The 24,306-nt window shown below is 49.5% G+C and overlaps 8 protein-coding genes across 8 annotated transcripts; 3 read left to right on the top strand and 5 right to left on the bottom strand.

Moving 5' to 3' along the window:
* Positions 1–365: 365 nt before the first annotated feature.
* N7518_004887 (HECT-type E3 ubiquitin transferase UFD4) lies at positions 366–6,342 on the bottom strand (the record flags this gene model as incomplete). Its single annotated transcript, XM_057185814.1, has 5 exons — positions 366–562; positions 620–5,458; positions 5,517–5,596; positions 5,653–5,950; positions 6,213–6,342. 5 exons carry the CDS (start codon positions 6,340–6,342, stop codon positions 366–368), a joined length of 5,544 nt encoding a protein of 1,847 aa, XP_057042584.1.
* A 1,115-nt stretch (positions 6,343–7,457) lies between these two features.
* N7518_004886 (nicotinamide/nicotinic acid mononucleotide adenylyltransferase) lies at positions 7,458–8,437 on the top strand (the record flags this gene model as incomplete). Its single annotated transcript, XM_057185813.1, has 3 exons — positions 7,458–7,768; positions 7,830–8,103; positions 8,174–8,437. 3 exons carry the CDS (start codon positions 7,458–7,460, stop codon positions 8,435–8,437), a joined length of 849 nt encoding a protein of 282 aa, XP_057042583.1.
* Positions 8,438–9,145: 708 nt separating this feature from the next.
* N7518_004885 (uncharacterized protein) lies at positions 9,146–10,572 on the top strand (the record flags this gene model as incomplete). The annotated part of the gene is made up of 2 exons (XM_057185812.1): positions 9,146–9,514; positions 9,637–10,572. 2 exons carry the CDS (start codon positions 9,146–9,148, stop codon positions 10,570–10,572), a joined length of 1,305 nt encoding a protein of 434 aa, XP_057042582.1.
* A 277-nt stretch (positions 10,573–10,849) lies between these two features.
* Positions 10,850–11,880, bottom strand: N7518_004884 (class I SAM-dependent methyltransferase; the record flags this gene model as incomplete). Its single annotated transcript, XM_057185811.1, has 2 exons — positions 10,850–11,604; positions 11,691–11,880. 2 exons carry the CDS (start codon positions 11,878–11,880, stop codon positions 10,850–10,852), a joined length of 945 nt encoding a protein of 314 aa, XP_057042581.1.
* Positions 11,881–12,271: 391 nt separating this feature from the next.
* Positions 12,272–13,970, bottom strand: N7518_004883 (putative proline permease; the record flags this gene model as incomplete). The annotated part of the gene is made up of 2 exons (XM_057185810.1): positions 12,272–13,577; positions 13,639–13,970. The coding sequence occupies 2 exons, from the start codon at positions 13,968–13,970 to the stop codon at positions 12,272–12,274; spliced, it is 1,638 nt and encodes a 545-aa protein (XP_057042580.1).
* A 1,144-nt stretch (positions 13,971–15,114) lies between these two features.
* Positions 15,115–17,371, bottom strand: N7518_004882 (putative C6 transcription factor; the record flags this gene model as incomplete). The annotated part of the gene is made up of 6 exons (XM_057185809.1): positions 15,115–15,481; positions 15,535–15,626; positions 15,676–16,272; positions 16,327–16,744; positions 16,801–17,230; positions 17,329–17,371. 6 exons carry the CDS (start codon positions 17,369–17,371, stop codon positions 15,115–15,117), a joined length of 1,947 nt encoding a protein of 648 aa, XP_057042579.1.
* Positions 17,372–18,016: 645 nt separating this feature from the next.
* Positions 18,017–19,991, bottom strand: N7518_004881 (putative MFS sugar transporter; the record flags this gene model as incomplete). The annotated part of the gene is made up of 8 exons (XM_057185808.1): positions 18,017–18,186; positions 18,248–18,308; positions 18,359–18,515; positions 18,566–18,660; positions 18,711–18,902; positions 18,966–19,375; positions 19,437–19,526; positions 19,598–19,991. The coding sequence occupies 8 exons, from the start codon at positions 19,989–19,991 to the stop codon at positions 18,017–18,019; spliced, it is 1,569 nt and encodes a 522-aa protein (XP_057042578.1).
* A 436-nt stretch (positions 19,992–20,427) lies between these two features.
* Positions 20,428–21,859, top strand: N7518_004880 (UPF0075 domain protein; the record flags this gene model as incomplete). The annotated part of the gene is made up of 3 exons (XM_057185807.1): positions 20,428–20,508; positions 20,558–20,650; positions 20,693–21,859. 3 exons carry the CDS (start codon positions 20,428–20,430, stop codon positions 21,857–21,859), a joined length of 1,341 nt encoding a protein of 446 aa, XP_057042577.1.
* Positions 21,860–24,306: the final 2,447 nt, after the last annotated feature.

The raw sequence follows: 24,306 nt of genomic DNA, 5'->3' as shown, positions 1-24,306 counted from the left end.
CACCATGTTTCATTGGAATAGTCTTTGTACTACAGTACATTTGTACCAAATGTTACCTCGATATAAGACTACCTACACCGGAAAAACTAGACTTTTGGTAGAAAGTGATCATTGCTATCTAATATCACTATCGTAAGGAGCCCCCGCCATGACGCCTTTCGACCCAGATGGCATATGAAGAAGGAAAGGACAAGAACAGCGAAACAGCCCGTCCGAAAACTTGGGAATTGGAGAGGAACAAAGTAGAAACAAGTCGCACGTCGTCGCATCGTGAATAATTTCTGGTCAAAAAAAGCGGAAGCCAGCAAAGAGAAGAGAGAGCAGAGGAGATAGTGGGAGTTGAATGGGAACAACTGTCCACAGGTCTAGGAAAGATGGAAAGCTCCTTGGCCTTCTTTGATGGCAACTGAGAGGCGCTTCTTGAGTACGTCCAGGTCGCTATAGTCCGGCAACTTCAGGTAGTTGACGCATGTCATCACACTGGGGAGGTAGTCGTCTGGTGTATATGGATGTTCGCTTGGGCGGCACACGACAGTGAAGATTGGCGTGAGACTCTTGAAACCTATATTTGAGTTTGTGTTAGTGGGATTTTATGTGGAGAAAACTGGAATAAACATACCTCCAATGGGGAGCTTGGGGCTACCAGTGACAAACTGAAGGAAATCTCGGCGTTGCTGGTTGTCCAGTTCGCTCATAGTTTGCAGCAGGTTGCGCACACTCCGACTGTCCATGTTGAACCCGTGATCGGCTTTGATGGAGTCCATTAAGGTCTCGATAGACCAATCCTCGTCCGCTTGTCCGAAAAGCATAACGAGCTCACTTGGAGTGAAAGCACAAAGGGAGGAGAAGGGGAAGACTTGTGAGAACCCAGCCCGGAAGGCATCCACCTGACGCCGGACACCGCTACCCAAGGTCATGTCGATGACCCGTTCGATGTAAGTGTCAATATTTTCGATTGTCAACGGCACATTGGCGCCATCAGAGATCAACTCAATCGCAGGATATCCAGGTAGAGTGAAGTCCAAGCCCAGATCGTCAACACTGGCACCGTGGACCGTGATGTTTTGCACAGCCTCGGATTTAAGGGCTGGCGAAAGCGACTGGTTTGCCTCAATGACGTTTTTGGCATTGACAAATTCTTTGAGCATGATCAAGGACTTCGCCAGGTCGTGGTCAACCAGCTTGACGGTGCCTAGGGATGGTGCCACTGATGACAGAGTATCCGCGATACGGAAGAATGCTGGATTGAACGAAATGTCGATGATCCTGGAGTCAAGCATCGAGCGAGCCACAAACTTTCCTAGGACCTTGAAGATGTTTAATTGCCTCTTCCCGATATCTTGGGCTGCTTGTTCGTCACTCATCGGCGCTGGGAACAGACCAGACTTGCCAAATGCATATTCTGTGGTAGAGCTTCCGTCCGTGTCTCTCCAGATCTTAAGCTTCTTCTTTGAGAACTCCCTAGAAACAGTAGAGTAGAATTCAAGGGTCGGTCCTAATCCAGTACCAACTTCCTCGAAATATTCAACCTCGAGAATGCTGGGGGAAGATCCATAGAGTTCCATGACCTTTAATGCAGAATCAAGGATGCGAGAACGAGAGATGCGCACTTTTTGTCGCTGCAGCCGCCCAAGGAATGGGCGATCATCGCGGCGCAAGTCCCGTCGGCTGTCTTCACCACTTTGAGAATTTTGCCATCTCATCATCGCCCGTGAGTAGCCAAATGCAGTTGATTGCAGGAATAGATGCCTTGTCTCGAATGGAAACAAGAAGGAAAAAAGCCTTGCTAAGTCTTCGCTCCAACTTGGAAGGCAATCGCTTGCCACAATCAACGGCTCCTCGAGTTGGCGGTTGATCTTGGCGGTGAGCTTCGTGTTGATGAATTGAGCCAAGGGCTCCGAGGTGATGGTGGCGGAGTCTTTGGTATCGGTCAAGATATCATCAATCGTTGCGTTCATTTCGTGCAAAACACGAAGCAGGCGAATGATAGATGAAGTTGTTGGGTCTTTGTCGAGAGAGGCCGGGATCTCAAGGGCATCACCCTCAGAAGAAGCCTGGACGGTCGGTGTAAGGGTTGAGGGCTCTGGCGGCGGAGGACCAGGAACGCGCTTAAATGTGATAGTGTGGACTGCCGACCAGACGTTCTTGGCACTACTCTCGTCCAAGTCCTCACGGTCGTGATGAACACCACGGTAAATAGTTGTCTCATTAGTAACGGGCTTGCCATCTACGAAAAACTCAAGGTGCCAGTCCTGGGGCACCGAGGCCATTGCAGCGGCATACGATGAGAACGGGCGCCCGGCAGTGGCGAGAGAACTGTTGCGCGTGTGACTGGGGAGAGCGGCAGGAGCTGACGATGAAGGCTTGGATGCAGCGGTCTGGGAGGGTGTCCCAACTCGGGTACCATCTTCCTTGCGAGCCGTGACCTTGCCCGAGGATGCCACCTCCATGTTGACTGCGGAGGGGTCAGAGATATCATCATTTTCCATATCCTCATCGAGATCATCAACAATGGCATTGAGGTGGTCGCCCTCGTCTTCTTCGCCGCCTTCTTCTTCTTCGTCGGTCAGTTGTCTTTCATCGGCGCATTCAAGGGGCTCCTCATCCTCTTCATCTTCATCTTCTTGAATCCGATTTGACTCATGATGATGCGGGTGATCGGTGGGAGAATCATAGACACCATCCGTGGGATCGGTCATAGTGCCCTGTAGACCCCCTGTGGGATTTGGGAGGCTCATCCCAGACCCAGAAGCCAGCTGTTCACGAAGTCGGGATGCATTGGCAATTTGTGAGAGAATTGAGTCCCTTGTTCGTGAGGGGCGAGGTTTTTCCGCCACGGCGATTCGGGGGTGAAGGAAGTCATCCAAGGCCTTAAATGTAGCAATGGCATGGATTGACACCATGATGTTGCGATAAGGACGAGGAACCTCGGACCCTTCGTCGGCAACCAGCTTGAGTCGGAGCTGTTTGCTCAGCATGTAGGCGGCGTTGCTGCGGGTATTCTCTAGCGAATTGTGACTGATGGTAAGGACTTCGAAATGTTCCGTCCTACTAAGCAGGTCTTGCAACTTGCGGATAAGTACGCTGAAAGGTGTCGTGGCGGTGCTCTGGCTTTGAGCCTTGTCCGAGATTGAAACACCCATAAACGCCCGCAGGAAGTCGGCTCTAGCATCGCGGATAGAAGGCGATTGAAAGTTACCAAGGACACACAGAAGAACGTCTATAATGCCGGAGTTGAGCAATTCTGAGCTGGTAATGCCCTCCAAGGCGTCTCCGTCAAAGTAGGACGCGAGCTGGTTAAATAAGGGAAGACCACCCTCACCACCACGGGAATAGCGTGATTTAATTTCGGAGGCGAGGGATTTCAGTGCTGTCAAGATCCTCAGAGCCTCTGCTCGAACGGTTTCACCGTGGCTTGCTTCATATACCTCGAGGAAAGCTTGGGCATCTTGGATAACTACATCGTTGAGCGCATTGTCCATCTTTTGTCGACTGCGTGGGCCGGCCATGAAGTCGTCTTCGGAATCAGACATGTCATCTTGGTCATCATCCTCGCCATCATCGTCGTCATAGTCATCGGGTTCATCGTCTTCATCCTCATCATCTCCGCCAGATCCAGTCTCTCCAATGATTTGATTAGCGCCACGCGATGAATCTGTGCTCGTGTTTATACGTGAGGGATCGGATGAATCGATGTTCTCCTGGTCTCCTGACAAAGAGCCTTCGGATAGTTTGATGATCGCCGAGATCACTCCTTCACGGTGGAATTGATGCTGATAAAAATGTTCAAGCCGCTGGAACAGTAGCTCAGCGCAGCGTAGAGCTAAAGATACGAGAGAAGGGTGGTCTTTTTGGGACAGAATGGCAGCCAAAAACGAAGCGTAAGGAACTGTGCGCAGGGCGTCTTCGATCAAAGAAGGCTCAAGGATATGCAGCATCTTCAGCTGTGCAATCAGGACCTTCTGGCGGACATGCAGATTGACCGTGCTCGAGTAGGCATCGGTCAAAGTTGGGAACAGAATCATCGCAAAACGCTTAAGCTCAGTCTTGCAATTAACGAGCAAGGACCGCCTTTCCTCCACTGTCTCTTTAGATTTGGGAGATCTCAGTCCAATGGACATGTGGCTATCAAAGTATGAGCTTAGGAGGTTGTCGGTTTTTGAGGCATCGCGGCTTGGAACGCCTGGCAATAGCTCGCAGACGACATTGAGAGTTTCATATACTTGTTCACGGGGCCGATGAATCAATGCTTGCATGACTAGCACGCTGTCCATCTTAACGGCCGTGTTATCCACATCCTGCGGTGGTGACACGCCGGTCAAAATTTGGTAAAGCGTATCCACTACATCCATCTTGAGAAGCTCATTTGACAATCGTGGGCTTGTTCTCGATACGATTGCCAATACCCTAAGGAATTGCGTGTGGATATGAGGCCCGATCAGGTTTGTTGTTCCTGGCAAAAGAAGCCGAAGGATAGCTTTGAGCATTGCAGGCTCAATCAGCTCCTCCAGGTTCTCCGGTCGGTGCTTGAAGCTCTCGACAATCCGTGATACGCATAGGCACCCTTGCTCCACGACCTTAGGATCATTGCTAGAGAGGACGTTGAGTAGGGTGGGCATTACATCCCGCACCACAGGGAACGAGTCATGAGGGAGGTTACGACAGCAGTTAGCGGCCGTACTAACTGCTGTTCGTTGAGTACTGGTTGGGAAGAAATCCAGATATGTGAGGCAAGCGGTCAATCCACCTTCCCGCACGATTGAGGCTGGGAAGTCGACTGAAATCTTGGCCAATGTACTCAAAGCCTGCTCAGCTAGATCGATGAACTGTATATCGAGCAGCTTTTGGCAGAGGATGGGTACAGCACCACCATATACAACATTAGCTACGGAGCCCCGTAGGGCCTCCATTAGGTTCGCAAGAGAGCGACATGCAAGAAGCATAATCTCGGGATTTTCTTCGCCAAACTGATTTGGTTGCATCAAAGTCACGAGCTCCTTCACATACGGGTCCGGCGAAAATTGACCAGACAGGTTATCCTCGTTCGAAACAAGCAAGAGATCTGACAGCTCTTGCAAGGCGATCAATTGGAGAGATGGATCATCCTTCGCTCTCAAGTTGGTGAGAATATCTCGAAGACGTGATGACATGCCACTCATCATGCCAGTGAGGGCACGTAAAGTGCTCTGGAGTCCCATGGGGCCTCTGCCACCGAATAGGCTGCTGTGGAACGGATCCATATCATCATCACCGAACGCCGAGGGATTGGTGCCATCGTTGCTCTCTCCCGTTTGAGACCCTTGTTGTTCTTCCTGATGCTCTTCCTCCTCGATTTCCTCCTCTGTATCTCTCATCAAAACATCGGGATTTGACTTGCCCGAACGCTTTTTCGGGCGTCGGGGCGGCGGAGACTGTGTCGTCGCGGGTCGGTCTATAAATAAAGAGAAGGGATCAGTAACTAGCACATTTAGATACAAATTTGTGTGACACGGCCGATTGTCATCCATAAAACTCACCGTTCCGACTTGACTTTCGCCTCGATGGTTGTGGGGAGGTCGTCGATTTCGATGATTCCTCCGACGGTCGAGATGACGGTCTGAAATGAGGTTAGCCCTGGTCCTTACTTATCCATCAATGTGCATCATCACCCACCCCGGTTGTGACATGGCTGTACGGCTGCGGGCTCCTCGACGGGGTGCAGCAGGAACAGGACCAGTAGATGGAGCTGTTTGAGATGCTGCAGTCCGCGGTCGCTTGGTTTTCCTCTGGGGCGATGCCGGTGCTGGCTGTATCGGGGCGTCTGCTTGTCGGTCGTGGCGGGAGGATGCCTTGCGTTTCCGGGATGAGGTAGAGCCAGGTGTTTGGAGCGGTGTACCGGACTCAGCAGGTGGAGGGTCTGTGGCGAGTCTCGCGGAGGAGCGAGTTATTCTGGATGACATGAGAAAGTGGTCTTTTGTTTTAGATTATGCGTGATGATATTAGGGTCTGAAGAAAGAAAAAGACAGAAAAAGAAGTCCGGGATGGGTCAAAGCGATAGGCAGATAGTTGGGTAGACAGATGACGAATCTAGAAATGCAGAAGTGATGGATCCCGATGAAACTGCGGAGAATCCACTTAACAATCCAGGGGACAGATTGGGGGGTACGAGCACTCAGGGATCAAATCAACAGATTCCCAGTGAGAATCCACGGAATATGAGTCTGAACCTCAACCAGTGTACTTTTGAAGGCGAAGAGAATGGGAAACTACCTCAGGGAAGAAGAGGCCGAAGTGCCTGCGGGGGGAGACGGGATAATCCTCGAGAGGGTCCTGGCGGTTGGCGGAAGGCCTTTGCCTGGCCATAAGTTATCGGGTATAGGAATCTCGATTGAGTAGTCGTCACCGTTGTTAACCCGCCATCCACCTATCGAAGGCTAGCCGAGAGGGCTGGCGAGAACGATGTTTCGGGTAGCTGTTACTGTTGCCGTTGGGCCTAGGAGATCTCAAGAAAAGAATGATTTACCAATTCCGGTCACACAGAAGATAATTTTTCAGATGGTGGGGGGGTTAAAAAGAAAGGGGAAAAAGAAAAGGAGGGTTTGACGTGGTGGTTGATGGGATTCGGCGAGCGTCAGGCGGCGGAAGTGCAACATTTCGATGATCTAACCAGGTCCTTGTATAGTTACTTGGACATGCTGTATATATTACCTATTATACATGCTATTTATTAGAATACTTTATCGCACAATTACTTCTAAATGGCTCTCTTGATTTCCTTATTTGCATCTCGCCTGAATATCGGGCATGGAGGGGCCTGAGACCTGACAGTACAAATGGCAAGGAATATCACAAGGAATAATATCTCAAGGGTCCATTGTATATCTTTTTTTATGGTATACCTGTTGTATTCGATACGATCTAGTTATTTGAATACAGACAAAGACGTTCATTAATATACTCCATCGGAGTACCTTGATGTATATATAGTGCTCAATAAAACCGAACCACTCCGTACCTATGTTATAGGTAAGAATGAAGGACCTTGAGAGCTCAAATAACCTTATCAAACTGAATTTATACCTCGCTATTCATTATTACTATGAACCCCCAAAGTGGAATAGAACGGCGATCGATCCGGATCGCGGAGACGCACCGAGTAGAACTGGATTGACTCACCGAGCCATCTTATTAATCACGGGGAAACTCTAGGGCTAGAACGTGATATTCAAAGAGAAAAGGGCGAAGAAACGAGGGAAAAAGAACGACATTTCACTTCTTCCATCTTTCACCTTTCACCTTTCACCTCCGTCCGTTCACTTTTCCGGCGCATTCTCTTGCCGCCTTCGGTTCGCCCCCCCCCATTCGCAATTCACAGAAACTCATCTTCACTTCTCATCTCCCCCGCCTTTCTCCGATACCGTTTTGCCTTCCCCGGAATTCAAGATCTTCTAGTATATTCCTCTATTCACTATCTCTCCATGACAGTCGATATGGTCAGCGGGCAGAGCGATGATGTCCACCAGATACCCGCCGACACCACCCCCGCCTCCATGGACCACTACACCTTCCCAGAGTATCGCCTCAAGCGGACGATGAACGACCCAGAAAAGACTCCTCTCCTGCTGGTTGCTTGTGGTTCCTTCTCCCCAATTACCTATTTACACCTCCGAATGTTCGAAATGGCTGCCGATCACGTCAGATTCAGCACGGACTTTGAAATCATTGGAGGATACCTATCGCCGGTGTCGGATGCCTATCGTAAGGCCGGCTTGGTCAGTGCGGAGGATCGGTAGGCGATTCTACCTCCATCCTATTCGGTCTATTCGGAGCTAAAGGAGATTCATCTATAGGGTTGCGATGTGCCAACTTGCAGTCGATCAAACCTCCGACTGGTTGATGGTGGACACATGGGAGCCAATTCAGAAGGCCTATCAGCCAACAGCTGTGGTGCTGGACCATTTCGATCATGAAATCAATGAGGTCCGTAAGGGTGTGGATGCCGGAAACGGAACCCGGAAGCCCGTTCGCATTTCTCTGCTAGCCGGTGCGGATCTGATCCATACTATGTCCACACCTGGTGTGTGGAGTGAGAAGGATCTGGATCACATTTTAGGAAAATATGGCGTAAGTTTATTCTAACATCCAAATCGGTTCATCCTGCGCTCGAGAAATGGATCGCTAATACACCTTTCAGTCTTTCATTGTGGAGCGCAGTGGCACCGATATCGATGAAGCCCTGGCCAGCTTGCAGCCCTGGAAAGACAATATCCATGTCATCCAGCAGCTCATTCAGAATGATGTTAGCAGCACAAAGATTCGACTCTTCTTGCGACGTGAGATGAGTGTGCGTTATCTCATCCCAGTTCCAGTCATTCATTACATTGAGCAGCATCATCTATATGAGGATGATGGCACGGCAGAGAAGGGTAAAGACAAACAGGAGGGTCGACAAGGATGATACGACGATTTACTACTGCCTATTGAGGCATACTCATAATGACCCCTAGCGACGCGACATCCTGATGCGATACCCTGCCTTCTGTCTTCTCGTGTGCGACAGATGATGTTTTTTTGTTGGAGTTTGGGGAGTATTTCCGAGTTCTAAATATGGTCTCTGCGCTTGCTAGAAGCTATTATCAGCGGGAGAGTCTTGCAATTATCCCCGCGGCCAACGGCATGTAAATACTATTTTCGGGGCTTGCTTTCTCTCCTTTTTTTGGTTATACCCTCTATACATACAAGGATTCAATAGACCTCCATTCCTCAAAATCCGTTCGGACTAATATTCTAGGTTCTCTTATGCCTCGGCCTCGGAAATACTCCAATAGGCAAGTATATGGCCTCCACATTCACCATTATAGCATAAAATGACACCATTTTGTCAGACGGGTTTAGACGGAGCTATGGACATTGGCACAAAATCAAGGTCAGAAAGGGGTACGTTGCATAGTAATCTATCAAATCGCCACGCAAAAGATGTATGTAATCCCCGGTCTCACACGAGAAAACACCGATCTCCGATCGCCCACTGTTACCTTCCGTTATCGACTGATCTTGGATCGGCCCCCGCAAGTTAACCGGCGCCCAGGGGTGCGAAGAGATCACTTCACTCATAAATTCCTTTTACTTCTAGCCATTATGCTATAGATATCGAGAAGCACCCGCCATGTCAATATTCGAACCCGCCCACGAACCCTCGTGGCCTCTCACCCCTCCTAATTCCTCCGATCCATCAGCACCAAAAGATGTCTCGTCGGTGGTGACAGCAATCCATGTGATCTCAACCGAGCGGGCAGCCCTCGCCCACCTCGAGCACATCTACCAGACCGATGCGCGAGCGCAGCACGATCTCGCCCGCGCGGTGGATCAGATTGCGCGGAGCGTGCGCGAGGGTGGGAAACTGGTGGTTTGCGGGGTTGGGAAAAGTGGGAAGGTCGGACGCAAAATCGAGGCGACGATGAATAGCTTGGGCGTATATAGCGCGTTCCTGCATCCGACTGAAGCCTTGCATGGCGACCTGGGATTGGTTCGGCCGGTAAGCCCACCTGCGCCTGCGCCTGCAGATGTGTGCTTTTGAAACATGATCGCACCACAATCGCAATCGCTTGGCTTGTGATAAAGACATTGGAAACTTTGATACTGACCTGGTTTATCCAGAATGATACCATTCTTCTCATATCCTTCTCTGGTCGCTCGGCGGAACTTTTATCGCTGCTCCCGCATCTCCCCGCTACTGTCCCGGTGATCGCTCTTACGTCGCATACACATCCGGCGACGTGTCCGCTTCTCTCGTTGCATGGCCCTGCGGGAATGGGCATTCTTTTGCCGGCCCCGATTCATGAAGATGAAGAGTCTTCTTTCGGTGTGTGCGCGCCCACATCGTCTACGACGGTGGCCTTGGCGCTCGGCGATGCGCTGGCTATTGCTACGGCCCGGAAGCTGCACAGTGCAACAGGGAAGAGTCCTGCAGAGGTATTTCGGGGGTTCCACCCTGGTGGTGCAATTGGAGCGGCGGCGGCAGAGACACCGCTGACCACGCCGTCGAGCGGCATGTCAACGAGGATGTTTGACTCTCCAACCTCGTCTGTGTCGCTTCCGTGGGAGGAAATCACCCCGTCGATCCCGCCTTTCAATTTACAGGCGCCACCGGAACAGCGCGTCATTTGTCGAGATATGCTGGTGTCGCTCGATCAAATCCCCACTGCCTCTGCGTCATCGAAGTCACCTGGCGATGTCAGACTTCTCGATATCCTTCTCACAGCCATCCAGCACCCTAATGCCAAATCGTGGGTGTTGTTGTCTCCGTCCGAAATAATTCCTCCGCGGCGCATTCGTGCTCTTCTTTCTCCTAGTGGAGATATGGATGTGCGTGTGTCCGAGGTTATGGCCAAGAACCCCGGTACTCCATTCGTTGTACCCCAAAGCAAATGGCTCTTGGTGCCAGACTCGACACCCCTGGCTGAGATTCGGCGTACTATATGTGAATCTCAAAATGGACCAGACCCAGTCTCTGTCGTTGCTGTCGTGAAGGATATGGCCTCTCCCGACAGTTTCTTAGGAGTGATGGAGGCAGAGGATCTATTGGATGGATAACATGACTGAAAAGCGTCCTCTTTTCTTTTTCTTTCTTGGATATACACACCTGATTTTACATATCGTTCGCATTATCATGCATTCGGTTGACGATGTTACGCCCACTTTGTTTATACATACATTTTTAGATGCACATTTACAACCGAAGCCTGAGCCTCACAGCCAAGGCTGTTCATACACCATGCAAATCAACGCCAATGATATTTCTCATAGTAATACAATCAGTATGCAAAGTCCCGGGTCTATATAGTACAGAACACACATCAATCGTCCGCAATCAAGCCTTAACAATCGGCTTAATACCCTTATGGATAGCAGCAATACCACCTGTGAGGTTCTCAAAGCCCTGACCAGGAATCATAAACCCAGCCTTCTGAATCATACCCCTAAACTCCTCCTGACTAGGGAAGCGCTCAATACTCTCCACGAGATACTGATAGCTATCACGGTCACCAGCCACAACCTGACCAATAAGCGGGATGGCACCAAAGTTCCAACGCTTATAAATGCCATCCAGAATCGGGTTATCGACCTTACTGAACTCCATGCAAGCAAAGACACCACCGGGCTTGAGGACACGATACGCCTCATTCAGCGCAGCCTGCTTATCCGTAAAGTTCCGGATTCCGAAAACAACAGTGTAGAGATCCACCGAGGCGTCGGGGATATGCGGCATGTGCTCAGCGTTGGCCTCGACGAAGTCCAGTCGCGACGTGTTGTAGTAGGGCGTGTCGAGGGAGCGCTTGCGGCCCTCGGCCAGCATGTCGGCGTTGATGTCGCTGATCGTCACGCGGGTTTCCATGTCGTGGTTGACGTTCGTGGCGTGGTCCAGCATGCGGAAGGCGATGTCGCCGGTCCCGCCGGCGATGTCCAAGATGTTCCAGCCGCGCTGGTCGGCGGTCAGGGCGGGCAGGCATGAGCCTGGGTTCAGGGATCGCACGAAGTGGTCTTTCCACAGGCGGTGAATGCCGAGGGACATTAGGTCATTCATGCGGTCGTAGGAGGCTGCCACGGAGCTGAAGACGGCGCCGACTGTAGGGGGATGTTGGTTAGTTATGGGTTCGGGTTTGGTTGTATTGAGATGGTCAATTGGGTAAGATGGTGATTATAATCCTTACCTCGAATCTCCTTCTCTGCCTCGGGCACATTCGTGAAGCCGAAGTGTGTCATGCGGTCATTCTCTGGCTTCTGCTCCTGGACACGGTTGGCACAGGAGAAACAACGGTAGGGAGTAGAGGGTTGGAAAGCGCGACGCTTTGCACTATAGTGCAAAGCTCGCCAGGCGGAGCGAGTTGACATGCTGGACATAATGGAATTGATGTTGTTCGCAGGTCTGGAGAAGCTTGCCAAGGTGAACCGGGCAACTTTTCTTTTCCAGTCCCGGTCCCCACCGGTGCGTGCCTTTAAGCATCACCTCCACTGACCAATCAGAGCGTCTAGTTCATGAGAGGTACAACCTTGGAACCTATACCTCATCTCTTATATACCTCTATTTAGACATGGAAAAGAGACATTGGGACTAGGAGTTGAAATCGGAGTTTATCCTACAACTACGTACGCTCGCCGACTGCTATAATGTGCTATTCTATTTCGGTGACCATTTGGTCTTTCTACGCTCTGGAAATAGCAAACATCAAATGAAACATAATTCAATGAATAAGATGGTATATGTACAAAAAAGCACCAAGTATACAGAAAATCACCACATTTTCTCCCAAATTCGCCGGACCCAATGCATCTGAGCCAGCTCCTCCTTCCGCCGTTCGGCCCAACCACCTTCTTCCCAGATCTTGCACTCTTCATCGATCTCCGCCTTCCCAGAGTACAAATCTGCCTCTGCAACTTTCACAAACGAACTTCGGTGATACACCTTCCAGAAGACAAACATGACGACCCAGAACGCTAGACCGAAGTACGAGGTGATGAAGCCTTGCACACTGAAAGGCTTGAAGACAGAGAAGCCATTGAAGATAGCGGTCGTGGAGCCGATAATGATAGCGAGAATGGCGCCATATGGCTGCCATGGTGCAGCCCAAGGAACGAACGTCTTGCGGTCGATTCCCTGTGCCTTCAAAGCTCGGTACCAGGCGATGAAGACGCAGACCATGCCCGTGTAGGTGAGAACGAAGGCGATGGTGGTCAAATCAACGAACCAGAAGAAGACCTCGACGGAAGAGGTACTGGCCACGAGGAAGGTGATGCAAGACAAAACCGAGACCGTGAGGACACAGTTTATGGGGATGCCGGATGCAGTACATTTCAAAAGGAACTTCGGTGCTTGGCCATCGCGAGCGAGGGAATAGAGTGTGCGGCTGGAGCTGTAAAGGTAGGCATTGCCACATGACCAGCCCGATAACAGAATCAAGAAGTTGATCAGATCGGGCAGGCCCTTGATGCCAAGGTTTTGGATTCCAATGACCCAAGGCGAAGCAGCGGAGCCAGCAGCACCGCCACTAATTGCGGAAATGAGACGTGGGTCGGTTGGGCTGCAGATGATGGCAACAGCTAGGACTCCGACGACATAGAATCCCACAATGCGGTAGAAGGTCATCTTCACAACTCGGGGGATGGTCACTCGTGGGTTCTGGATCTCTCCTGCGGCTAGGGCTGGGAGATCAGGTCCAGCGATGGAGAAGGCTGCATAGACCATGACGGAGAAGAAGCCCAAAAACCGGCCCGTGGTGCCATCGGTATAGTACTCGAACATGACGCCATCGGTCCAATTCCGGAAACCATAGACATCGTGCCTGGGGTTTCCGCCAACCATTGTGATGAAGGTGAGGAGGACGAGTCCGATGAGGAGAAGGATCTTGGTCGACGCTAGGATGAACTCGCTCTCACCGTACCATTTGACCGAGACAAGATTGAGTATCGTGCAAACAACCATTGCCATGGTTACCCAGACGGCGGGATTGACGCTTGTGTTCCAGTATTGCATGACTGTTGACACTGCAGAATACTCCGTACAGACGAGCATTACACCACCATAGAAATATACCCAGCCCCTAGAAGGGTTAGCGTCATGTAGCGTAAAGCCCAGCAAGGTTAGGGCACGGAAGGACTTACATAGCAAATCCAAATGCCGGGTCAATAAACCGGGCAGCGAGCTCAAAGATCGACCCACGAATGGGAAGGTATGCGGCCATTTCCCCAACACACAGATTGACAGGCAAGATGAAGAGGCACCCCCAAACAAGATACCCCAGGAACAGTGACAGCGGGCCGGCATCCCGCAGGTAGGACCCGATACCGACGAAAAGCCCAGTACCGATTGAGCCTCCGATGGCCATTAGTTGCACATGTCGGGATGCTAGACCGCGCTTTGTCTCCCGGTAGGGTAAAACAACGCCTGTGCTAGCATCCTCGGCGGAAACATTTGTAAAAACTTTCTTCTCCATGGCGAAATGCTACTTGAGCCTGGAATGTACTCCAAGTCCAGAGGCGCGGGACATGACTCTTTATATGCGCACTGACCTTGGGGTCAGGATCGGCACCAACGACGTTGATAGATAGACGGCATCGATGTTGATCATCTCTAACACCGCCAAGAGCGTGGGCCGACTCCACACACCACTGATAAGAGATATATCGAGATATCAACTTCAAATCAGCGAATGTCTTCGGGTCATCCCAAAAGGGGGAGGAGAAGGCGATGCTAAACCTTGAAGATCTGCCAAGTGATAAGCTTATCAGGTTATTCGATGGGGATTGTCCAGAGGCCATAGCTCAATGACCAACTAAGACTTTTTGATAAGAGAAGTTAATGTGAATGCCTCAACACGCCTTTGTGGGGTGGACTACTGGAGACTAGGCTGAAAGAGTTCAAAATGTCCGATCGGGCCATGGCCAAGATCAACAAAACCCTCTGTCGGTTCCACTGACCTTTGGCCAAGTACGAATTATGATATTCCCGCTTACCTTGGGAGGGCCGAAGCCATAAGTATACCCCCGCATTTTGAGCCACCGGGGGCCTGACCACTATGTTGTACATGCTGATGCTGGTGTTCCTACAGGTCGAGGCCAGTGATCGGCAGTACTTTTTTATATATTTCTCATAATGGAATTACGTACTCCGTATATACTTGGAGTCAAGATTGCTGTGGTATGTAAGAGAAACTGTGTACATCAAACTTTCTCAATTAGAATTCTCCACAAAATGGACGCCCTCCACTCAATCTAAATAGGCTTTTGATAGTGAGGTTTATCTGTTAAAAGATTGCTTAGTACTACTGTATGTGTCTTAAGAGGCCAAGAGTCATGTAATCGTCCAAAAGTCGGACCTGTGTAGTTAATACCTCAAAGGGCGCAGAAGCACCTTAGATCGATAATCGAACCTGAGAACGAACATATGAAAGAGACAAAATGGACAAATAAAGCAAGTATAGGACGAAAGGGTAACGAACACCACAATTCGTGAGTTCTGCTCGATTACCGCTAGTATAAATATAAAACAGATGATTAATTACACTCCTTCTATTCTATGCAATCATTAAACAGGTGGCCTCCAACTCCCACAAATGCACCCAGCAACCACTAAATAAATTATTCAAACGCCAGCGGAAGGAACCCATCCGAATGAGCCCCATCCATTGGCCACGGCCAATCCGACAACAATTCCGGTGGTAGCTGGAACTGCATCATCTGCCCACCCATTCCCGTCGGCGGGCCGACTGCCGGGACGGGGCCACTGGGAGGAATATATGTTGCTGATGGGAAAGGCATTTCGCGTTTATTATCGATCGGGATTGCGTTATGTTGAGGGTGTGGGTGTTGCACTGTGAGATTGACTAGCCGGGAGCTGCGCATGTAGCCGTCGATTCTGTCTACTTGCGACCGGAGTCGTTGGCTGGCGCCGGCGGCGCGCTGGAGACCTGTCTCGAGGCGACCGAGGAGGTCGGCCATTTCGAGTCTGTAAGAGCTTATTAATTTGGGAAATTGGCTTGGGATGCGTAGAAAACTTACAGCAACGTGCGGACGCGTTGATAGGATGCTTCTGATAAACTTCCTTCCATCACAGAGCCGAGGATATAGCCGATTCCGCCAAGATGATGGAGCTGGGAGCGGTTAGTCAAATGGGGGCTGGAAAAGCAATGATGAACATACTAAAGGGGAGCTGATGGCTTTCAAATACTCCACGGGAACGTTGCTGAAGACACTGAGAAGTTCTCCGGCCACGTCACATTTGCGGTCTACGCCAAGCTCTTCCGCTGACAAAAGCACCATCCGGAGGAGCTGCAGTGTTGCCTGGATGTTGGCAGATTGAAACCCGAACAGGTCTTTGGCCATGTCGCCTGTAGTGGGTGGTGTTTCTTTAAATTGCGACGGCAGTGCGGCGTACATGGATAGTACCCTCTCCATGACTGCTGGTTCTGACATGGATGCCGGGGTGAACAGAGACCACACCTGTGAGGTTCCGTTGGCTGACGAGAAACGACGCCGATTGCCGTCGACGACGTATTCTAGAATTCGATACAGATCGGTCGTAAAGTTCCAGCCCCGAAGCCATGCTACAGGTTGCCGTGATACAACGGTCACGTCGCCCGAGTCCGGAGACACGGGAGGCATCCCATAGCCGTGTAGTGTGATGAGCTCATCGTCAACCTCACTCGGATATCTTACCAGAGAATGCGCTTCGCGATATCGAATCACGCCTCCCCATACGATGGTAGAATAAATATCCAACGTGTAGATAGACCAGAACTTCATAGCATTAAGTTAGCGGGAACCGTAACCATAAGATAAAGGAATGCATACTAGTCTTCGCCGCTCCTCGACTTCGATAGGACTCAGGTTTTTCGGCCACAGCTTCTCATCGTGAAGGCCCTCCATACTGGTAAGAGTATGGTACATGCCGGAAAACTTTTGCATATTCTTGATCTGGCCATTCTGAATGCTGGCAATTGCGAGAATGGCGCATGCACGCATATAGTTAATGCCTCTTGCCGCTGCAAGATCTCGGGGGATAGAATCCTTGGCTGCGGCATAAAAAGCCTCAGACGGAGGTTCGGCAAGTTCCTCGCGATGCCATCTATTAGTGAACAATGCGCCGTCTCGGGCGCGTCCCGAAACTAACGCACAGACAGCCATTGTAGAGGCAAATAACCCCGGATTTCGGAGGTGCTCTTGGTTATTAACTCTTTCAATAAAAGATTGCTTGTGGAAAAGCGGGAAGCTGGTAATTTATCAGCCATAGAAAAGGATAAGGGCAATGATAAGGTCGATTCGTACATTGGATACACAATCTCGAAGTATACCTGCACGAGATTTCGGATTTGACGATCACTGGCAATGGCAAATGCATTCCATGAGTTTCGCAATGCGCTATCATCATCATACACTTCCGTTGCCACGCCACCAACATTGAAGGTAGACCATGGGTCCCCAGTCAATGACGGGCGGTGGGCGGACTCGCTGTAGCTCCTAGACACAGAGGAATTTGACGTCCGCCCTGTAGGCGGTACAGGGAGGACATTCTCGGGGGCAGGCGTTTCTACCAACGGAGTCTCTCGCATAGAAGCCCTGGTGCCAGCCTTGACGCCCCGGCGCTTCGCGGGACGATCAAAGGTGCACGGGACGTCAAAATCCGCACAATTCTGACATCTGCCTAGCGGGTCTGCACTCCTGCCGCATTTAATGCTGCGTCTGTTGCAGAAATCGCCTATGGATGCAACATGAGCTCCAAGCTTTCTAGTACAGTTCGGGGGGATATTGCCGCCAAGCGCGAGGAAAGTATACAATTCAACGTGGGGATCTTACAGGCCTTGGAGACGCGTTGGAGCTTTCGGGGTTTTTGCGACATTCAATTCATTAGTTCATTCCAACCTCGGGAATTGGGCTCAGGCGCAAGGAAGCGGGTGACAATTCGTGGGCCCCGACCTCGGGAGCTTCGGTCGGGTCTGCACAGAGACACGGGTCGCGTGTACTAAATCGTGGGGTAGGCCTGTGCAGAATGGGAAAAAGGCAAAAAAAAAATTGCGATCAAGCTGAAGCAGTAAATTTCTCCGATGACATCGATGCGCAATTGAATCCTAGAAATGAAGAGGATCAAAGCCGGCATTGGAGTTACAAGCCACAAAAGCTGACTCAGCAGCGTGTCATTTCAGGTTGACGCCGGGATCGACAATGAGTCTAGAAGATGTAACTATACTAATGTATAATGCTGTAGATCATATAAATTAAGAGGAGAATATCATGTATGTACTATTGACCAAGGCGTCATGTATATATAGATTTTGACTACAGATGTGGTTTTATATAAAAGTCATGACCTACCAGTAATAAGTGAGAAAGAAATGAAAAACAAATACAAAAGGTGTGAATACAACCTCTATATAATACATTAAGTGCGGGGTAACAACATCGGGTACATGATGTTATACATGTGCAAGCGTAGGTGACACGATCAAGGCTCTATATGGTATAACGCAAATTGACAGTTGCAAGTTCAGTTTGTGTCTCGTCGCCACTGAGGGACCTCACTCATATTTATTCCGTGTTCGGCGAGGACATCGCCATGGAGTTTATAGGCCTGTTCCATCTTCCAGTAGAATGGACTGGATGTCGAGAAAAGAGCGTCGATGGACTCAAGAGAGCGGTCGCGAGTTTCAGGGTAGACTGTGAAGATCATGTTAGATCTCAGAACTAAAAGTGGATTAATAAGAGATCAAAAACATACATAGGTAGACGATCGGGATCCAGATGAGGTTAAGGCCAGCAAACAAAAAGTATGTACGGCTCTAAACGATCGTCAGTATTTTAGTTGAAGTGCGAAGTCGGAGAAGCTTACGGTCATGACATTAAACATGATCGGATTGACTAACGTGGTCATACCAACCCCAATTGCCCACCCCGTAATACCAAAGCCATTGCCTTGGGCGCGTAGATCACTGGGGAATATCTCAGTGGGAATCAAGAAAGCGACCGTACCCCAGGTAGCAGCATAACTGGTTACACTTTAGTACATATGACAAGAAGTGTCGCATTTCAGACCTACCCCAAATTGAACAAAAAGAGCATGGTCACAGCACCAGGCGCAAATTGAGATGCTTTTTCAGGATTATGCAGGGAACCTTCATAAACAGCTCCAGCCTATAAAATTGTCAGGGGAAAGCACTTCGAGCGGCAGAAGAAATAATCACAATTAAGTTGACTGCAGATAAAATAGCTGCTCCGCCCATCAAACACACCCGTCGGCCTAATCGATCGATTATTTGAGCACTGATAATGGTACCTATAATTCCAATTGTGTTGATTCCTCCGGCAAGACCGTTTTGCTTTATATCACTATAGCCTGCTTGAGCAAGCAGTGTCGGGGAATAGGCAGTCACAGCCTACAATTACTATTAGTACCCCAATAATTGTCCAGGGGACCGATTGTAAGCGCCGTAGCTCACCGTAATACCCGTCCAGGACGCCATAATCTGAAGCCAAACACACAACCAAGCTCGTCGACCAAGATTTAGCCCTGGTTTTTCACTTTTTCCAATTAGGATCATTCCAAATTCAGTGGGCGAGCTGCGCTTGCTTCCCTGTGCGGTCACTATAATCTCAAGGTATTCTCGGTCGATATCTTCCTGCGATGCCCGATCTTTGCGAATACGATTCAAGAGGTCTCGAGCCTCATCATTCCGCCCCACCGAGGCCAGATAGCGGGGGCTATCCGGTAACATTTTGATAAAGGAAACTAGTATGAGTGCCGGGAAACACTGAAAGGCGAGGAGGAAGCGCCATCGTACGTCCGAGTAACCGTTATCGACGAAAGCGAGGCCGAAGGAGATCCAATATGCCATGGATATACCTAGATCTTGAAGTTCATGCATGTCAGCAATGGCCCCCACAGTGGATATCGCGAATCAACGACTCACAATTGGCAATGAACACATAGCCCAGAAAGCCGCCGCGGTGGTTCGCAGAAGAGGTCTCAGACACCAACACCGGGGTAATCCCAGTCAAGGCTGTGAAATGACAAATTAAAATCGTAGCTCCTTCCAGCCCCGAGGCAAGACTAGCAGGGATCCATTCTCACCCCCGGTCCCAATCCCTGTAACCACCCTAGCACACAGCATGAAGTTGGAATTCTGAGCGCCCGCCTGCAGCGCGCCACCGATCAGCGCAAATAATGACCCAGCGAGTAGGCCGTTGATCCGACCAACGCGATCTGCAAGCCACCCGCCAGCGAAGCAACCGAAGATCGCACCCAGGTAATAGACGCTGACAATGCCCCCCTGGTGAGTGGTGTTGGTCACAGTCCCATCAGGTCTACCGATGCCAACTTCTGTTACATATCTAGGTGCGCTGTTAACACCACCCATCACACCCTGGTCATAACCCTCGAAGAAGATTGAGATCAGGGAGAATATCTGGATGGCGACATTCAGCTGACGTGGCGAGAGTCGCTTCCAGAGTGTGGTATACCCCATGGTATATGGTAAGCCACTTCCCCAGATCGCCAAAAGCAAAAAATAAGCAATCTCGAGTAATCCTTGCAATTGGACCCGCCCCCGGCATTTGGTGAAGAATCTGAAGGCCAAGCTTGGTAAGACCGGGGGGCGCGATGGAGCTGTTCATGCGGGGGCCAAGCCCACAAGCGTGTAGCCATTTATCATTTTCTTTCCTAATAGGCGTTTTGCCGGTCATCCCTTCTGCCCTTGTTGCTAACCAGAATTAGATCTATCAGAGAGATTGAGAATGCCGACGCCAATTTTCTGTCTCCACCATCTACCGGTTCGTTCATTATGGATTCCGGTTAGGGACCGGGTCTTAAATAGTGTCATGATCCTCACGATGTTTCTTTTGAAAAAAAAATTCCGATTATTTTCCTAATCGTTCGTTTGAATTCGCAAATTGGAATCCAACATGGTGATCAACTCTGTCAATGGCACTTCCAGCCATAGTTTAGACATCACAGTTTTGGGGCTGAATAGCGGAACCTCGATGGTGGGTGGCCGTCTGTTCACTCGAGAAACACCACACTCATCAGCTCTAGGATGGCATTGATTGCGCCCTTTGCCGATTCCGCCAGGAGACCCCGGAATCGCCTATGCACTTCGAACTACTTAAGGCAAGTACCACTACCTACGTGAATGCTGCACAGGGTACGACATGCTGACCAATGACGCAGTATGGTGAAATTCCACTTGAGCCGGTGATCAAGAAGCGGGTGATGAACATGATCCTGCATAATAAGACATCCCCTTCCGAGCTGTCGGAAGTCAATGTGATTCTGGGCGAGACCTTTGCCTCGGCCGTGCACCAATTCTGTAAGGATTACAATGTGGATATCAAATCGATTGACGTCCTCGGATCCCATGGCCAAACCATCTGGCTACTCTCCATGCCAGAAGCCGGTGAGACCCGCAGCGCTTTGACTATGGCTGAAGGCACATTCCTAGCCTCGCGCACGGGCATCACCTCGGTCACCGATTTCCGAGTGAGTGATCAGGCAGCTGGACGTCAGGGAGCACCCCTCATTGCCTTTTTCGACGCGCTGGTGCTACACCACCCGACAAAGCTGCGTGCGTGCCAGAATATCGGCGGCATCGCAAATGTCTGCTTTGTGCTCCCGGACAGCCACGGCGGCGTCGATGCCTGCTACGACTTCGACACCGGTCCAGGAAACGTGTTCATCGATGCCGTAGTTCGCCACTATACTAACGGCGAGCGCGAATACGATCAGGATGGCGAGATGGGAGCCCGCGGTGCCGTCGACCAGGGGCTTGTGGATGACTTCCTGACATATCCCTACTTCGCGTTAGAACCCCCCAAGACAACCGGTCGAGAAGTTTTCCGTGACACTCTCGCCTACGAATTTATCGCCAAGGCCGAGGCCAAGGGACTCAAGCCTGACGATGTCGTCGCCACCATAACCCGTGTTACCGCCCAGGCCATCGTGGACCATTACCGTCGCTACGCTCCCAAGGGCCTCGAGATCGCCGAGATATTCATGTGCGGTGGTGGAGCCTACAACCCCAACATCGCCGCCTTTATCCAGGAGAATTACCCCAACACACGCATTATGATGCTCGACGAGGCTGGTATCCCTGGTGGCGCGAAGGAGGCCATTACGTTTGCTTGGCAGGGAATGGAGGCTGTCGTCGGCCGTTCTATCCCAGTCCCCACTCGAGTCGAGACTCGCCAAGAATATGTTCTCGGTAAGGTGTCTCCGGGCAAGAACTACCGCAAAGTTTTGCGTCAGGGCATGTTGTTTGGCGCTGGTCGCGATCATCTGCCCCCAGTAAAGGAGCTGATTAACTACATTGACGGCAAAGCTTTTGACAACAAGTGGTAAGGAAGGGTTACAAACTTTATTCTCAATCAAGCTCTCTGCATAACGGGTTTGGGATGCATTTACATGCCAGTTAGGGTTTTTGGCGCAATCTTACAATGATAACATACTCATATATTGACGAATGCAATGATGTCCCTTGTTATTTTTTCATGTCAGTGAATATCTCAGAATAAACATAGATCCAAACGACAGGATTGATGTTGATGTATGTTTTGGTTCGTCCGTAGTATGAAAGCGATCCACTACACTAGCATCACTAGCTTGACGACCCAGTTTTCATTTTTAGGGTTGAATTTAACGCAGTAAATATCCATTCAGCCATTTTAGCAGTACGAATGGCACGTGCCGAGAAATCCAGAGCTGTCTATTTACATCGGCAGTCATTCGGTCCGAGCTTTGACCGGGTCTATAGGATAGTCTATGGCTCCAGTGGGTTCTTACCGGTACTAGTTCCTTGTTCTTACCCCGTAGTGATGTAGGGATAGTATATCATTTACCTATTCGGATCTAGGCTGAAAGGGAAGCTTTCCCTTTGGCTCAGAGCAGGTTAGTCTCGATGCAGGTGGATAGGTCCAGATGGTCTTGGAAGAAAATTATGCTTCCGAAGTATAACTAGTTCGTTGGAAGAGGCAGTAACCTTCATTATCAACAACAGCGTTTTGCATATATCAACCTCGACCAGGAAAACGTAATATATATCACCATGAATCGAAACAGTGGTATAGCGGAATAATATCCAAACAGCTATTGCCTTGAGCTGAATAGATCAGATCATTGAAGTCTCACGTCGTCAATGCCCATTATTCTCATCAAGAAATCTCCATCTGTCATACCAAGTCCTAATTCCAGCAGATCTGCTGGAATATATTCAATTCTCCATACTTTATCTCGTTTACCACGCAATTTTAAGGTTATAACCCAAAGAGGCTTTAGGCTTTTAAGGGCTTAAGCGTATTTCGGCGAGATATCTAAATTATCCTTTAACCATTGTGGCTTGGGGAATTGATATCTGACGATCTACAAGGTTGTACTTGTGTCCACCCAATCAACGATCGGCTATAATATTACGATAGATGCGCTACGTTCCGAGGTTACGAGCGGGAGGAGGTGAATTGTGAATCGTCGCAGGTTCGCTCTCTGTCTTATATCGTAGAGCACTGCCCCTTGCGAACATTATCTATGGGCGACGGATCGGACCACTACGACAAAACTAATTTTTGGCTCACCGCTCTAATCACCGCCTATATAATTATGGTCTTGGGCCTGTATATAATATTACAACCTCTTTACATTTACCTCTAGTATACGTCTATCAATTAACCTTAAACCTTTTAAAGAGTAGTTACCTCTCTCTATAATGGCAGTACCATATTTGAGAGAGGAGAGTGTACTATGTAAAGAATACGTGTACTTTGGAAAATATCAATTTGCGTAAGGAGGAGAAGATGGTGGTATACGGGGAGGTCATATGACCTGGAATAATCTACTAGGTATAAAATAGTCTTAGTATTCATAAAATTACTTAGTCATCGATACTATATTCTACCTAATGCAGTGGGGAAAGTCGGGATGCCTAGTTTAGCGGCCTTGTCCCTCAGGCAGAGAAAACGAAAGCCTGGTTGTCAAGTAGAGTCTCGGGGAGCAGATAGTCTAGAAGGAGCATCACCCCTGAAATAAAAAAGGAGTTGCGAGATGTTTGTGCGCTAGGAGATTGTATGCTATGGTGTGGTCTACGTGATCCCTATGCTTGCTAGCTGATCGTCCTGGATGGTTGGTGTTGTTGTGTCGTCCTCGTCTTGCCTGCATGGCCAGGCTGCCCATCGTACATTTCCCTCTTCACTAACTAGTTAACTATTCCTCTGTCTTAATGCCCTATACCAGAATTCACCGCCTTTAAGAATTCTGCTAGTTCTACCGATTTAAAACTCCTAGTCGGCAGTATATTTAATAGGAAGGCGGTCCAGAAAGACACTTACTCTATGCTTACTTACTCTATACTTACTTACTCAGGTATACTTAACTACTTATCAGCTTCTAATAGTCGTAATTAGTTTGAAATTTATAACTCTTTTAGAGAGGGGCATTTTAATTAATTAGACCTTCAAATTTGAACTTAATACGACCGTTGGAAAGTGAGTAATTAGAGAAAATATAAATTGCTGTATACTCATTACAGCTATGGAACAGCGTATGGCTAGCTGACTAATTTTCTGCTCGGCAGAAAATTAGTTTTGTCGTAGTGGTCCGATCCGTCGCCCATAATTATCACCTGAAACACTATTCCCTATATTTTATCTTCTGGCATACCCGAAATACCCTCTGCTAAATTGCTGCTTAGTATGCATCGGGGCTGCATACGACCTAATAAATAATCAAATCAAATCAAATCAAACCCCGAAACTGCACTCTCCTCGCCATGATGTAATCGATCGTGGCATCGTAACTTC

Source organism: Penicillium psychrosexuale (genome assembly GCF_028828465.1).
Source record: "Penicillium psychrosexuale strain IBT 29551 chromosome Unknown utg000003l, whole genome shotgun sequence".
Lineage (NCBI taxonomy): Eukaryota > Fungi > Ascomycota > Eurotiomycetes > Eurotiales > Aspergillaceae > Penicillium > Penicillium psychrosexuale.
Note: the sequence above shows the minus strand (reverse complement) of the source record. Positions and strands in the feature narration are given on the sequence as shown.